Consider the following 16,931-nt stretch of genomic DNA (forward strand, 5'->3'; position numbering starts at 1 on the left):
AAAAGAAGGTATAAGTTGAGAAATTGCTTTAAAACACCTAGGGATGCGCTATAAATTGAGTTGAAAAAGGAATCAATTTATTGCTTTGAGAGTGACTTTTGTGAGTTTTGTCCAAGGGTTGAAGGGAGTAAGGGGCCATAGATGGAGACCGACAAATTAAAGTTGGTTTAAAACATTTTAAGATGATTTTGTAATTGAAACTTTAAATTCTTCCAACCAATTATACAAAATAGTTTTATAAGAGCGTGTATAGTGGAGTAACGCCTAGGTCTACCTCATCTTGGGATGGTGTTAAACACCAAAACGTATAGGGGCAAGGCGTCAATATACTAGTGGAAAATGGTTTTCCTCGTCCCATCTTTCTCAGGTCTTACGAGTAACTTTTGCTATAAGTGGGATCATACTGAGTATTGCTTGTTTGTTTGTTTGTTTGCCAGTCAAAGCGTAGATCCAAAATACTGGAAATACAATTTGATAACAAGTTTGTTTCATAGGGTAATCTTAATGAATGTACTATCAATTTTAAGCAGAAAACTATAAAATTAATTTATGTTTTATCGGTATTGTCAAAACTATTATTAATATTCATTTATATAGTTTTCGATCAATGTAAGACACGTGTCGATATTCTTTTAATCAAATAAAAACTTTAATTTTTGGGTTTTTTCTTTCGGTTATTATACCGAAGATTAGTATCGTACCAACATCGTCCGAATTCCCGCGCAATGTGCATCTAACTTTGCTAATTTAATATAAGATAGAAAAAAACCTGGTGTATTGTTTTTATTAATCTCAACTATTATTGTTTGGTCGCTGCGGATATAGCTAATGAATTGGCTGATAACGATCTCACCTTTTATCATATTTGTTCCCAACGCTGTGCAACTAACAGAATTCTAACGCCGTTAGTTGAAGGTTGTCGGAAAAACATTTTTGGTCGGTAAACTCACATTTTTTCTAGAAAACTTAATAATTTCGTCCTAAACATCTTTGTAACATTATTAAATCTTTATAAACACTTTTCTAGTAAAAAGCCCTCAATAGTTATTGAGTATCCGGAACATTGGAACAAGTGTCGGAATCGGTTGGTGGTGTTGAGTTTTCTTGTAAAAAACGTGACTTTTCCGGTCAAAAACGTTTTCCTAACGACATGTGACGTTAGAATTTTTTTAGTCGCGGACCGTTGTGAACAAATACGTTAAATGATGAGACCATCAACAACCAACTCATTCGTTAAGACCGCCGGTAGTGACTAAAATTATAATAATTTAGATTAATAAAGTTAATACAACAGAAATAATGATTAGTAATTCACATAAACAACCCCAGAACTAATAACTATTTACCAAACACACCCTCTGTTCCCACCAAAAAACTAAAGATAACTGGTCACGCTCGAACACTGTTATTGTCTTGATCTATCTCCTTTTGAGGCAAATAAAAACAAAAGCCTGTTTGTTTATTATTTATTTATCATCTTTCTTTCTCTCTGCACAACAATGGCGTCCCATCTTTCTTTGATCACTCCTATTTTCTCATAACCCTTCACTCACTGGGTTTATAGAAGTATTCAAAACCACCTTCCATCTTTCTTTATTCTGTCACCTTCTTCTTACCCATTGTTGTTTTATATGAATATTCATTGATTAGTTAATTATTTCATATTGCCTCATAATGGCTACCGAGCAACATAGATTGTTACTCCAACACCATCAACCACCTTCTTCCCGGGTAATATTTTGTTCAGATCTTGTATTGTATGTATGTATGTATGTATATATGTATGTATGTGTGTGTGTTATAAACTTATACGAGTAATAAGTTAAATTAAGTACTACTGTTGATCACTTTCAGATCTACATTATTTTATTTGGGTCTTCATTTTATTTATAAAATATTATAGCTAGATCTGTTCTTAGATCAAGGTTGCTAAGGTCGCTAGCTGGTCTTAGGCGGTTCACTAGGGATTTGGGTACATCGTAAATTGTAAATGAAAAAAATTAATTTTTGAATATTATATATATATATCAAATATAAAATAAGTGAAAATCAATATAAATAAATATCATAAGTTTACTAATAATCATAATAAAATAGGTGAATACCAATAAGAAAATTGCATTTTTAAACAGTAAATTATTCTAAAAATTGCTAATCATTAATTAAGAAAATTATATTTGTTCCGTAATATTATAGAAATACGAACTACGTTTTATTTTTTTTATGTTAAAATCGGCCCAAGTTCACCGACTAGATGTGATTCTAACTGAGGTTGACCGACTTTGATCGATTCTTAGTAGCTAGGCGGAGTTACAGAAACTCGTCTCGACGACACACGTTCTAGGCTTGTAGAGAGTAACATTGTCTTAGATTAGTATTAAAATCAAAACTAAAACATTTTATGTTTAATTATGTTATGCAGAGGAAAAGATATTGGGGTGGTTGTTTAACTAGCTTATCATGTTTCCGGTCACAAAAAGGTGGAAAACGGGTCGTACCCGCAACCCGCTTACCCGAAACCCACCCGACACCAAACCAACAAACCGGGCCTCAACCCAACCCGACAACTTCGGTCCACCCGTCGTTACTAGCCCCGCCATCCTCACCCGCATCCTTTTCGTCCTTTTCCAATTCCGCCATTCAGTCCACGGCCCAATCCCCAAACTGTTTCATATCCGCAAACTCACCCGGCAGCCCATCAATGTTTGCCACCGGGCCGTACGCCCACGAGACGCAACTTGTCTCACCGCCTGTGTTCTCAACGTTTACTACCGAGCCGTCCACGGCCCCATTCACACCACCGCCCGAGCTAGCACATTTGACCACACCTAGCTCCCCTGAGGTCCCGTACGCGCAGTTCCTTTCGCCCGGTTTGAAAGTTAGAAATGGGCATAAAAAGAATGAGATGTCGCCGTCTTATTCTTTGTACCCGGGCAGCCCGGCTAGTACACTTCGGTCGCCAGTTTCACGGGCTTCGAACGATGATTCGAAGGCGCCTCAAGATGCTAATTTCTTTTGTCCCGAGACGTTTGCGCAGTATTATTATGACCAGTCTTCGTTTCCTCAATCGGGTGGGCGGTTAAGTGTGTCTAAAGAGTCGGATAACGGGGTACCAAGTAGGCAGAGTAAGGTTTGTAAACAAGATATTGAGGTATTGGAAGCTTATCGAGCGTCATTCGGGTTTAGTGCTGATGAGATTGTTTCAACTCCTCATTATGTAGAGATATCTGATGTGGCGGATGAATCGTTTTCCATTATGTCATCCGGGCTCAATAAGCTGCCCGAGATCAAAACCGGGTTGACCCTTGTCGCGAATGAAGAGTCAAGCCCGAAAACTCAGTCTAGTAAGAGCGGGTCACGTTCATGTCACGCGATAAAAGGTGAATAACATCTTATGATTATTTTTATGTTCGTGAACGTTTAAATTCGTTTATGTTCATTTGTTTACAGTCATTTATGTTCGTTAGTTTACGTTTGTAAAAGTACATTCATTTACGATCGTTATTACATTCATTTAAAATTTCCAGCCCGTTACAGCTTAGTATAGTTTTAAAAACTTTTCGGCCCAACACGTTTTTTTTTCACATTACTTTTAACTAGTTTTTGGCTCGGCCATGTCCCTTCATGTTCATTGTTCGGTTCGTTACCCGACCCCCCCCCCCAAGAATCCTCCTTTGAATGTCAAGAATCTTTGTCTGATAATATATTTTCATGTTGGTGTGATTTCAGATGTGAAACAGCCTGTTGACCATTGTTTGACCGATGACGAGGACATATTCTCGAAGATGGGGGGTTCGAGAATAAATGTGAAGTATCATCAATCGAATTCGGATGCAGAAATCGATTATAGAAGAGGGAGAAGCTAGAGAGAGAGCAGAGCGAACTCGAACAGGGCATGACATTAGAGAGGAGAATTGAATTGCATAGTTGTTGTTTCTTGTATGTATAATGTATTAATGTGCTATATATTTATTTCCTCCAGTTATTGATGCTTGTGTTGTTTATTATGTTGATTTTTCCCTCTTGATTTTCTAGTGTAACTATTATCTGTTTGGTGACTGTCCATTTGGTAATACAAATGAGATGGGAGTGTGACCTGTTTTGTGTAAAAAATAGTTATTTTGTTTGGCTAAATGATATGACTTGGTTGAATTATGTAAAATGAAGCATGTTAACATGACTTATCCTCGCTTGGCTTGAAAACTATATAAGCCGATTTCAAACAAGCTTTTTTAATTACTTTTAACTGAGCTTCGTGTCACAAAGCAATCTTTCAATGCCCCACCCCCACGTGGTGCCTTAGAGTCGGCTAATTCGTCTGTACGCTACAATAACTCGCAACTAGTGATGCATGACAGATTCATCTTTTTATGTCGCTGAGGCCATGCCCAATGAAGTTCATGACTAGCCCAGTATACCTAAACGTTCAAACACAAACAAAAAAATCATCAAATTGTTGGGGTATGGTAGAGGTGCACAAACCGGTTACAAACTCAAAACCGGTTTGGATTGGTCAACAAAACTCAAAACCGGTTTCTTGGCCAGATTACGATCGGTTTCGGTTCCGGATTTTGATCGGTTTCGGTTCGGGTTTTGATCATTTTTTGCCCGGTTTCAGTTCGGTTAAACGGTTTGGAACCGGTTTTGGTGAAGAAAACTACAACCCAGGGCCGGCCATAGGGGTGGCGGGGTGGTCGACGACCACAGGCCCAACACCCGTTAGGCCCGATTTTTTTTTTAAAAAAATTATATTTATTTTTATTAAAAACAATATGTATATTTAATGTTTAAACTCAATAACATGACCGCTAGCTTGGTCTAGTGGTAAAGGGGTATAAAATTTTTTTTTACACAACCCAAATTATAACCAAGTAAATCTATAAAAAAATTTAACTGTTTAAACCAACAAAATACGTTTTTTAAATTATGGCCCAAAAAATTTCGCCTTCGACCCAAAACTTATTTTGCTTTCTAGGAGCCGGGTCTGCTACAACCCAATTCCAAATCTACGGTTACAGTCGGTTCCAAATCGGTTTAGTTTCGGGTCGGTTCGGTTAATCGGTTTATTTACCCAGCATTTAATTTCCGGGTGGTTTGAGTTTTCCAATTTAACGTCCGTTTCCAACACGACAACCCACCCGGCCACCAATCAAAACCTCCGCCGTAGTCAACCCTTGAACCGGTTAAATACGTGTGATTTTAACCAAAAAGTTGTGTTATATAGTTGAGTTCGGTATTTATCCTTACCAAAAACAATTAATTAATTAGTTATTATACATTTAGATAATCGAGTTAAACTATATATTAAATATAATATTTTTTTTATATTAATATTAATGATTTTTCATTATATAGAAACATAGATATTACATCAACATAGCAGGTAGGCGGGCAACAAGCTGCGCCGCCACCCCTTTCTGAATTGCAAACTCTAACCTGCTAAAGATATACCCCTGCCCCTTTAGAGTCGACACATTGCTATGCACAATCCGTTGGACACTGGTTAGGAACCGGATAGCTTCAGGTGCCAAGGAGCCATAGGTATCAAAAGCCAAAGGGACAAAAACATGTTGGTTCTCTTCGCAGGCTTTAGCATGTTTCTCCACCTTCTTCGTTTCAACCCTTTTCATTGCTTGCCCAGCTACAAACCCATTATCCCTCAAACCAGCTAAAGGAGATATCCCTGTGAGGTCAACACAAGCGTGTTTTCCCCCGGCCCAACCAAAGACGAGCAAATCTGCCGGTCGTAGAGTGGATCTCTCTTCCGTGGGGTCTGTAAGGAAGTTTACGGGGGCTTTCTTTTTAGCTGATATCCCAGCTCGCCTTAAGATGTCCCAAAGAACGTCCCGCACCCAATCATGTCGGTATTTGAACCCAGACATCTCCTTGCAATGAACCGCATGCTCTCCGAATTTATCCAGGCAAGCCTTACGGCAGATCGGACATGTTTCGTCTTCTGGGTACATTGGGTTTTAAAATAATAAATATATAGATTCGGTTGGGTTTTACTTACTCTCAAAATTAAAGCCGAATTGAAAGTTCAGTTTTTACGAAAGCATTGAACAAACCGTAGGTTTTGTTTTGGTTATGTTCTTTCAGTTTACCTTTTATTATTTTTTTCGGTTTCATACACAGATGAGGCTACTTCAATCTACTTTTATTATTATACATTTCAACTAAAATAATTGAGTTAAACTATACAATTATAAATTACCTAAATTTAAATAAAAATTAAAAAAATATAAGTTTAGATTGGTTTTAGTTACTCGCAAAACTGGAACCGAGCAAAAAGTTCGGTTTTCCAAAAACGTAAAACGTCGACTTTAATTTGGTTATTCTATATCATTTTGATTTTTCGATTTACGGTTTCACACTCTAAAAAACGCTACTCCAATCAATTTTACACCAATAAATCTAAACTACTCGTTTACTCAGGTCTTTGCTTACGTTCCTTATAACATGGGGCAACACAATAGAATACATCGCCTGACTTTTCACCGGCGTTACCGCACAAAGCATCTTCGACGCCAACGAGCTCTCGTCTACCAGATTAATCTTCCCATTCACCCCGTTATTAATCCCTCTCACCACCACACCCACCCGAATCGACAATTCAGCCACCCCATCACCACCGCCAGCTCCGCCGGTCATTCCGGTCACACCACCCAACTCCGGCGGGTCCTCCTGCAAGTGGGTCGTCGCCGGCGTCGGAATCGGCGTCGGTTTATTATTACTTGTTTCAACTTCCGTCGTTCTCGTTTACTGCTTCCGAAAACGGCAAATTCAACGTCGCCGGAAAAATCAAATTCCGGTCAAAAACTTTCCGGCGAGTAACTTAAACCCGCCGGCGAGTAATTCATGGTCGATTTCGTCAGAGGGAGTTCGAATTGCAGTTGGGTCTTTAACCGTTTACAAATACGAGGACTTACGGCTCGCTACCGGAGACTTTAGCGACGAAAACAAGATAAAAGGATTGGTTTATAGAGGGGTTTTTAACGGCGACTCGGCCGCCGTTAAAATAATGAAAGGTGACGTGTCAGGGGAGATTAATATTCTTAAACAGATTAACCACTCCAATATTATTAGACTGTCTGGTTTCTGTTTACATCAAGGCAACACTTATTTGGTTTATGAGTTTGCTGACAATGGTTCACTTAGTGACTGGCTGCATGTGACTGATAAAAATAGTAAGTATGATTTGGTTTTGGAGTGGAAACAAAGGGTGCAGATTGCACATGATATGGCTGATGCTTTGAACTATATGCATAATTATATTACTCCACCTTATATACATAAGAATTTGAAGAGTAGTAATGTGTTGTTGGATGGTAATATGCGTGCGAAAATAACCAACTTCGGGCTGGCGCGAAGCGTGGAAGGTAGTGAGAATGGTGACCTTCAGTTGACCCGACACGTTGTTGGGACGTTCGGGTACATGCCACCCGAGTATATCGAGAACGGGTTGATTACGCCAAAAATGGATGTGTTTGCTTTAGGGGTTTTGATATCCGAATTGTTATCGGGAAAAGAAGCTGCGGCTCGAGTGGTAGATGATGATGGGAAGGATGAGGTTGCGGTGCCGGATGGGCAGCTGTCGGAGATGGTGAAGGAGGTGGTTCGGGGTGAGGATAATGTGAGGGAGAAGTTGGCGGGGTTTATGGACGGGAGGTTGCGTGGTGAGTATCCGGTGGAATTGGCGTATTCGATGGTGGAGATTGCGAGTAAATGTGTGGCGGCGGATTTAAACGACCGGCCTTCGGTGGCGGAGGTGTTTGGGGTGTTGGATAAGATATTGTCTTCTTCTTTGAATTGGGATCCTTCTGATGAACTTGAACACTCAAGGTCTCTTAGTCATGGTAGATAATAATGTTTTGAGTGGTAAGATAATAATATGATGTAACAGTGAACAAGTTACATAATTATTCAATTTATGTCAAGCTGGAAAAGAAACAAATTAAGTAAATTATATACGCTTTAAAAAACTTACTAAAAACATATAAGAAAAATTATTCAAGATTCACAAATGCACAAAAAAAAAGAATTAAAAATCAACTGAGAGTCTGGCTTCAACTGTCTCTCGATGAATCGAGTACCGAAATATACAACTTTGTGACAACCAGTACACGCATTTTTCGGGTTTACCTTTGATGCTTGTTTTCATTAACTTCTGTTGACTTTCTGGTAAACATGCGTTGACTAATTCCAAAAGGCTTGCCATACTCATTGCCATATCTTTCGCAAAAAAATATAAGATTTTGGGTAGGTATATTCTTGAATCTTTGTTTATATAAACCGTTGATCGTATAAACTCGTCTTTAGTAAGCCTCAGATCCTGAAAAATGGTCTTCGCGTTGTAGACCCGAACCTATGTGACAAAATTACAACTTATTAATCCAAATTCAATAAATTTTGAATGTGGCACGTTCAACTCGTTTAATTATAAAGAGGTCAAATGTGTTATGATATATCCTTAACAGGTCTACGAATTAAAATATAAAAAAATATTAGAAAATATAAATATTTGCGTACTGCAGGGTCTGAAAACGATCCTAAAGAAAGGGCAAAATGGACAAGTGGCTCCGGGTATTCGATGGCATAAATATGTTTACTTGGCTCCGTCTTCATCTTTCTTCCCGGAGATAACAATGACTGCAGCCACTGCATCTATGCTATGTTAGTTAAAATACCATAAAAGTTTCATTCGTAAAAATCATCTCGTGAGACCCACACGAGAATAATGGTCAAAACGAACAAATGAATGATATTATAGACGAGTAAACAAAGATAAGAGACTAACCGGTGCTCTAAAGTGTGATTTGATTCCTAATATAGATATCTGTATAATATATGCATTGATGGATTGTCCCCCGATGTTATAAGTCGCCTGAAAAACAAAATTATAATCCCAATAAAAAAAGTTAACGCGGGTTAACGAATGAATACTATGAACATATATTATTTATAAAAAAGCTTGTATGTTGTACCTTTAAAATTGAATTGCTTTTTGTGGTGTTATGTGTTCCATATGCTAAATAAGTCTGCAAGAAACAAGCACATAACAGTACTTCAATAAGTGCAAAATAAACCAATAATAACTTTTTTCCCTTTTTAATGTGTCCTATAAACATTGCAACCTTTCTATTTTTAGAAAGTTTCATGTTAAAGATAACACATGGCCAAAATACACATTAACCTACATGGAGTGGTAAAATAGTAAGTATCCAATCCGGATTTCGTGGGTCCCGTGAGTTTTCCCTAACAGGTTCTCACGATTACAAAAATAACACCTTTCTGGAAGGGTATTTTTTAGGCGTTTAAACACAAAAAGCGTATAAAGTGAGAAGAATATAAACAAATGAAAGACTTACATGCATGATCAAAGCATTATGAATGTTGATCCAAAACGCAAGCTTTTGTTCCCGCTTCATTTTCCCCGGGTCAACACTTTCGAGTTTCTTTACCAATGCTCTACATCGATAAAAACTTAAAAATGTTAAAAAAGAATAAAGAAAGAATAAAATTATAGCAATTTAATAAACTACCTATATTTTTTTAGCATCCTTGAAGCATAATTAAAACCATCATCATCCACATTTATTTTCAACACTTCAATCATTTCATAATCCGCACGTCTTTCATTTTTTAAACTCTCGTGTTGTTCCTCATTGCAATAAGGACTCCATGTATCAGAAAGATTTCTACAATTTGTACCCGTTGAAGGAATTAATGGTCTTGATTGAGTTTGATTTTGGTCTCCAAGTTTGCAGTAGATCAAAGAGATACATTTTATTATGTCTTCAGAAAGTCTATCGGGCCCGTCAAGAACTGCGTTTTCAGTACAAGTTCCAAAGTGTTCCCCGAGACTGCAACGGCCCATTTTTCTCTCCTGAAATAATCCATTATGAAAAAAATGGACGGGTCAGAAACGTTAAGCAATGGGTCGGGTTGTTTCTTGTAATGCTTTGAGTCAAATATGATTATAAAAAATGTACAATTGTGTTTTATGCATAAACATAGCACTTTAATCAAACCTTTTTTTTTATAAAAACCAAATCTTTATAAAAAAAACTCAAACTTTCTATTTAAAAATTAAACCTTTCAATTAAAAATCAAATCTATTTTACAAAAAATCAACCTTTTATAAGTAAATTGATCGAAATTGTGACTTCTAATGATCAATGAATACTCACTTTTCTAGATGATGACTTTGGGACCGCAGAATTAATTTGATGATTTGAACCCGTAACTCCCTCACTACGTGTTGAAAGTTGACCATGGTAACCACTTAACCAAGCATCAGAGTTGACTTTAAAGATAGACTGATCAGCAACAGTTTTTAGTTGTGATTCTATCTTATATTCTGAAGATGACTTTTTTATTTGTACTTGATTAACTTGCTCTTGAAAGGCCGTCCGGTATAGCGAAAGTAGATACCGTTCCAGCTGAAATATTTCCTTTTCAAGAGATGTAATTTCTTTAACCAATTCCATTGATGACTGTACACAAAATCACCAAAAAAAAATGATTATAAATAGTTCTAGATTGTTACTTACGATGAACATATTAGTTTACGATTGTGGGAAATAAATTTAACCTTTGAATTTGGTGTCCCATTTGAAGCATTTGAAGAAAATGAACTAGAACATGGTGTCGGTGTCATCTCTGACTCTGACCAGACCGAGGATTGATCAAGATATATTTTCACAAATTTTACATCCTGTGTCAAACATATGAAGTCAAACTTATATGAACAAAAGTTGCTTCTAATATGCAGAAAGCAAAACATATATGAACAACATAATGGTCAAATGATAACATTTGCATCAATTTCTATGTGGGATTTTGATTTCAAGTTACATCTTATTTGCCCCCATGTCAATATCATTACAAAACACAAATATTCTCATACTTTGTCACTGTTGACTGGTCCTTTATCATATGGGAAACAAACAAACAAACCATGTCCTAAATGGACAATTTTACTTCATGGGTCAAAGATATGAAGTCAAACTTCAAATTTTCAATGTTTCTAGAACTCATTGTAAATTCAAGAAACCAAAGCTACTAATTAATAACCATGAAGCTTATCATAAAGAAACAATCTTTATGAACAACAATACAAAATTATTGTAATTTGTAACAACAAAATGGTCAAATATCAAATAAAGATTGTATCAAATCCTATTTGGGATATTGGGCATCTCAAGAAGATTATAACATCTTCATACTGGAAAGATTTCAAGTTACATCTTATTTGCTCCAATTGTCAATATCATACCAGACACAAAGATTCGCATACCCTCTGTATTAATATTGAATGTTCCTTTATCATTTTGGTAACAAACAAAAAACCTTTCCTAAAAAGACAATTTTTAAACAAAGCCATATGTGTTGTCTTAATCTTGTTAAACAAAGGTCAAAATATCATCAATCTTGACCATATTATGAAAAAAAAAAAAAAACTCACAGGGTTTAAATTATATGAAGAAGCTCTAGGTGTCATATGGCCCATATTTAACACACCATCATTATCATCATCTTTACTAATCTTCCCACTATTATTAATATTATTATTATTATTATTATTATTCCAAGAACACCTGCAAGAATCACCATATAATCAAATTAACAAACAATTTCAAGAAACCAACATGAACCCATACGCAAACTGCAATAAAAATCAAAACTTTACTCAATATTATTATTCCAAGAATCACCATACAACCAAATTAACAAACAATTTCAAGAAACCAAGATGAACCCATATGCAAACAGCAATAAAATCAAAACTTTACCCTTGGAAGCTTGAGTGGCGTGATGAAAGAGGTGAAATAGGTGGAGTGGAATCACAGGTAGCAGCTTTAAGCATGTTATAATGAGTCACCGACAGTTTAAGATGATTAATATTAATAACTGCATTTGAGAGTGTGATATTAAAAACAGAAGAAGGCCAGAAGTTGCTTTATAATGAGAAATGAAAAGAATGATGTTGGAAATTGAAGAAGTGGCATTTATGAATGAGAAGAAGGGTGTCCTGTAAATTAGGGCAAAGGGTGGTTTGAAAAGAAGACAAATTAATATATTTAAGGGGTACCCACAAAGGTGTCTTGATCATATTATAAATACAGAGTAGGTGTGTAATATCATGAGAGATTTGTGGGGGTAAAATTAAAGGATGTTAGTTGTTTAAGATCAATTAAAACATGTCACTGTGTAGCCGGTGACAGAGGTGGGCAAATAAATCGGTTAACCGATCTGACTCAAAAATCAAACTGAAAATAAACCGGTTTGAAACCGAATATGTAGAAACCAATTTGAAACCAATTTAAACAGTCGGTTTAGAACCGATTTATAATTTTCTCCATGAAAACCGGTTCCAAACCGGTTAACCAAACCGAAACCAGCAAGAACCGGTCAAACCCGAACCGAAATCGATCGTAACATGGTGAGAAACCGGTTTCAACCCAAATCGAAACTGATCATAAACTGATTTTGACTTTTGTTGACCATACCGAACCGGTTTTAACCCACACCGGTTTTCAGTTTCAAAACCGGTTTGTGCACCCCTAGCCGATGATATGGTTTTTTAGAAAATCAAGTTAAACTCTTTAGGCCACATGTAGTGGACGACAAATGCCCAAAAAATGGGGCGATTTTTTGGTTGAACATCGCCCACATGCGATAAATGGGGCGATTAGGGGGGGGGGGTGTTTTTTTGTCACCTGTTATTGTTTGATTATTATTATTATATTTTTGTGTGTGTGGTATATACATATGTGTGTGTGTATTGTTTACAACACTACACCTCTAAAACAAAAACTCACAATTTGCTGACTAGGCGTCACATGACATAAAACGTCTCATTTTGTAGCCACTCCACTACACATAGCCTAAGTTAGTATGAATATATTTAAAAGGGTTTTCAAGAGACACTGCCCTCTTTTGTTAAAAAAAACAACTAATATGCCCCGTATAAAGCTATACGTGATGTATAGACCCCGTATAATCATATACATGGCATTTAGGCTCCCGTATAGCCCGGGGCGTATTGGTAGGTGTGGGGTGTCCATTTGTAAGACCCATGTTTAATCCATAGTCTGGCAGCTACAGTAAAATAAAGTGACTTGGACTCTTCAATTTAGGGGGTGTTTGGCCTAGCTTATATTTTTATGCTTATGTTTATATCTTTTTGAAGCTTATAGCTTATTTTATATAATTTGATAAACTTTTTTTAAGTGTTTGGATTAGCTTATATTCTACAGGTTGATTATACATCTTAATAAGTTGTTAAATCCATCATCTTTAATTTGTTATAGTAATAAGTTACTTCAATATTATTAATCCATCACCATTTGAAGACAAATGAGTAATTTACCCCCTTAAACAAATAAACTTCTTCAAATAAGCTAAAAAACCATCTTCAAATAAGCTTCTATATATTAGCTTATATAAGCCTAAGCTAAAAAAGCTAAACCAAACACCAAATGAAGTATTTTATAATAAAAGCTTAAAAAGCTATAAGCTTTGCTAAAAAAGCTAGGCCAAACACCCCCTTAGAAACTATGGGAAAAACAAAATAAAGTCGCAGTTAAAAAAAATGTTGGAAGATGAAAAATGCGAAACAGAGAGAGAATGTGAATGAAGGATTGAATTGAATAATGTGGGCATTGGGGCGAGGGGTAAAATTGAAGAGCACGCATTGCTATCTGTGTATCCAATTATTAATCAAGTGTGTATTTATGGAACGAATAATATTGGGATTGTCACTTTTTATCTTTCTAGTTTTCTAGTGCTATTCTCGACACGAGCTAAGCCAAGGTTAGCTAGAGCTCGAACTTACATGATTTTTCATGATAAGATTGTCATTTTTATTTTTATCTGAAATTAAACTTAAGAATATGTTAACTCAAACCCGAATCAAAGTAATTCGTATTAGTTTTTGGGTCTGATTACTAGGCTTCGTGTCAATTTAAAAAACCTGAATAAAATATTTGTTTGAAAACACATTATTATTATTATTATTATTATATACAAAACAATCTACACATTCCACTTGCTTATATTCCACCTATTATGAATGATAGATTATGTAATGTTGTATATATCATTTCTTGTAACAAATGTAATAAAAGAAAATATTTTTTTACCGGGTTATGTTTATTTATAATTTGAATATTTACGTAACAAGTAAAAAATAATATGTTGTTTTGGTTTCCACGTTGTAACTTTTCTTGGCTTTGTTTTTTTAGTTTATTTTTATTCTTGTTTCTTAGATACCTAAAACCCGATTAACCCAACCTGAAACCAAATAACCGGAACCCGAAAAAACCATGAGAAATTTGGGTTGGGCTTCGGATCTAGAATTAAATCTTTGAAACCTAAATAACCCGACCCGAGAAACCCGAAGCCTGAAAAATAAACCCAAAGAACACCCCTACTTTACGAGAGTTGAAAAACCGAGCTTTTGTAAAAGCTAGAGCCAGCTCATTTATTTATAGTTTTCTAACAAATATTGTTATGTAAAAGACAAAAACATAATTTTCAACATATTGTATGTCTAATACATAATTTACAAACAAGAGAATTTAGAATATGTATTATTTCGAACTTTTTATTGTTTTCTTAAGATGGTTTGGCATATTATATGTATTATTTTTATTTTTTCATATTTTAATATGTAATACACACATATAAATTTGGGGTTAAATCTAAACAAGCCGAACTAAGGTCTCAGCTCGTTTGAGCATGCTTGTTTAGATACGAGTTTATTTCAAGTGAAATTCTAGTGAGGTGTGAACTTTCGAAACAACTCTATTGCAAAAGTTTTTACCGACAAATTACAACACTCCTAAAACTCCTTTATATGATACATGTCACTTCTATTTGGTTATAAATTTATAATACGTTAGAATTTAATGCATTATACCAATTTCAACTCTTTCATAAAGTTGACTTGATTTTCCTGTACTAAATTTCTTATAACAAATTTATGGTGTACGAACTATTTATGGTGTACGAACTAGGGGTGTGCACAAAACCGAAAAGACCGAACCAAAACCGAAACAATCAAAAAAACCGAACCGAAAAAACCAAACCGAATTAGAAACCGGTGGTTCAGTTATGAACTTTAGAAAAAACCAAAATATTGGTTTTGGTTCGGTTTTGTATTTGTAAAGAACCGAAAAACCGAACCGAAATTACAAAAATCGTAATAACCATAATATCTTAACTGTAACCATTAAAATAAAATATGTCAATAACTATTTGTTTAGTTTTAACATATGGTTAATAACAAATATATTTAGTTTCTGCATATGGTTAATAGTATTGATACTTTTAGTTTTGATTTCGAATTTTGATTTTAAAGTATCCTTTATAAGCTTTTAATATTTTAGATCTAAAATATTCAATGTTATATTAATTATTAGTTTAAAGGAAAAAAAAATATCATGCCTAATTTCAATATCTTAGGTCAAATTCTTTTTTTACCCAAAAAGTTTTGGCTTGATTAGCAAAACCGAAAAACCGCATCCAAAACCGAACCGAAATCAAAAACCGAAAACCGGAAACCGAAACCGAAACCAAACAGTTTTAAAAAACCGTAAAACCGAAAGTTTGGTTTTCGGTTCGGTTTTAGTTAAAAACCGCACCGAACCGCATCGCGCACACCCCTAGTACGAACTAATAAGTGATAACCTCCACCACACGAAACACTACACATCCCATAACGAACACCTTTTATAATAATATATATTACAAAAAAACCATTGCATAAAGTAGGGCTGTCCAAACTGCTCGCCGCTCGCTCGAAAATTACTCGAAAAATGCTCGTTCGGTTTCGGCTCAGTTTGAAACTGAGCCGTTCAGCTCGGTTCATTTTAAAAACAATCCAAGCACGAGCAAAGCCTCGCTCGGTTTGGTTCGGTTCACTTTGCTCAAATTATTTTTTATTTATTGGTTTTATATATAAACTTTATGTATATATATAAAAGTGTAATATTTTTTTAAAGATTTTAAAATTTCTCTTTGTGTTGAATTCAAAGTTCAAAGTTAAACCTAAGCTGCTTGATTTATATATATTTTGTTGTTAACTTTGAGTTTTATACATATTAAAGTTGGAAGTTTAGACACTTTAGAGTTGAAAGTCTTGAATTAATGATATTTTGAAGTTTTAAAAATTTAAATTTGGATACTTTGTACGAAATCAAGCAAAACCAAGCCGAACCAAACCGCTCGGTTTCAAACCAAACCAAGTTCAAGCATAAAGATATCGCTCGTTTTCTTTAAATTCAATCCGCTCGGTTCGACTCGCTTTCAAACCAAACCAAGTATGAGCATGTCCGTGTTCGGTTCGATTCGGTTCGTGAACAGCCCTTGCATAAAGTAGAGAAAAAAAAAGTTAAATAATAAGTGTCGGGAACATGATAGAAGGAGATATAATTAAGAATTTGGTAAACAAGTGCAATTGGAAAGTAGAATGATTGAGAATGATGAGAGGATTGGAGGAGCCAACTCTCTCTCTCTTTTAGTGGTTTGAATTTCTAATACAATCTAATATGAATGATTTGTTTACTTAAAACTTGACAGGTTAACCTGTTTACAAATACGTTTAACCCATTTTTTTAGAACTTGATTGCTAACTACCGGCCTGTTTGACACGTTTAGATAAAGTTGTAAAGTGGTTCATGTATAGGTTATACGATTTTAAATGTGTATGTGTTATGATTAGTGTTTTGGACATGATTAAAAATATGAATCATGTTTGGTTGAACAATTAAATTCCAAACACGAAACCAATTATTCTGACATAGTTAATACCGGTAACAACTTTCGTGTTTAGTGGATTTTAAAGAAAACACATTAAACTTTTTGTTTATACATTCAACACAAATGTATAAATTATATATTCATGATAGTGTTAATTAATTATT

General features: G+C 35.2%; 3 protein-coding genes across 3 annotated transcripts; 2 read left to right on the forward strand and 1 right to left on the reverse strand.

The window, feature by feature from the left end:
- The first annotated feature begins 1,597 nt into the window (after window positions 1–1,597).
- Window positions 1,598–4,074, forward strand: LOC143538749 (uncharacterized protein At1g76660-like). Its single transcript, XM_077032231.1, has 3 exons — window positions 1,598–1,731; window positions 2,423–3,380; window positions 3,730–4,074. The coding sequence occupies exons 1-3, from the start codon at window positions 1,675–1,677 to the stop codon at window positions 3,864–3,866; spliced, it is 1,152 nt and encodes a 383-aa protein (XP_076888346.1). The 5' UTR covers window positions 1,598–1,674; the 3' UTR covers window positions 3,867–4,074.
- A 2,346-nt stretch (window positions 4,075–6,420) lies between these two features.
- Window positions 6,421–7,867, forward strand: LOC143538750 (protein LYK5-like). The gene has a single exon (XM_077032232.1). It carries the CDS (start codon window positions 7,022–7,024, stop codon window positions 7,862–7,864), a length of 843 nt encoding a protein of 280 aa, XP_076888347.1. The 5' UTR covers window positions 6,421–7,021; the 3' UTR covers window positions 7,865–7,867.
- Window positions 7,868–7,986: 119 nt separating this feature from the next.
- On the reverse strand, window positions 7,987–11,931 carry LOC143538751 (uncharacterized). Its single transcript, XM_077032233.1, has 10 exons — window positions 11,796–11,931; window positions 11,468–11,600; window positions 10,595–10,717; window positions 10,191–10,496; window positions 9,543–9,886; window positions 9,369–9,468; window positions 8,985–9,038; window positions 8,798–8,884; window positions 8,530–8,658; window positions 7,987–8,365 (listed from the first exon to the last, which is right to left on the reverse strand). Exons 1-10 carry the CDS (start codon window positions 11,867–11,869, stop codon window positions 8,042–8,044), a joined length of 1,674 nt encoding a protein of 557 aa, XP_076888348.1. The 5' UTR covers window positions 11,870–11,931; the 3' UTR covers window positions 7,987–8,041.
- Window positions 11,932–16,931: the final 5,000 nt, after the last annotated feature.

Source organism: Bidens hawaiensis, unplaced genomic scaffold (genome assembly GCF_021521415.1).
Source record: "Bidens hawaiensis isolate Kalapana, Puna unplaced genomic scaffold, B.hawaiensis_p1.1 tig00011691_1, whole genome shotgun sequence".
Classification (NCBI taxonomy): Eukaryota; Viridiplantae; Streptophyta; class Magnoliopsida; order Asterales; family Asteraceae; genus Bidens; species Bidens hawaiensis.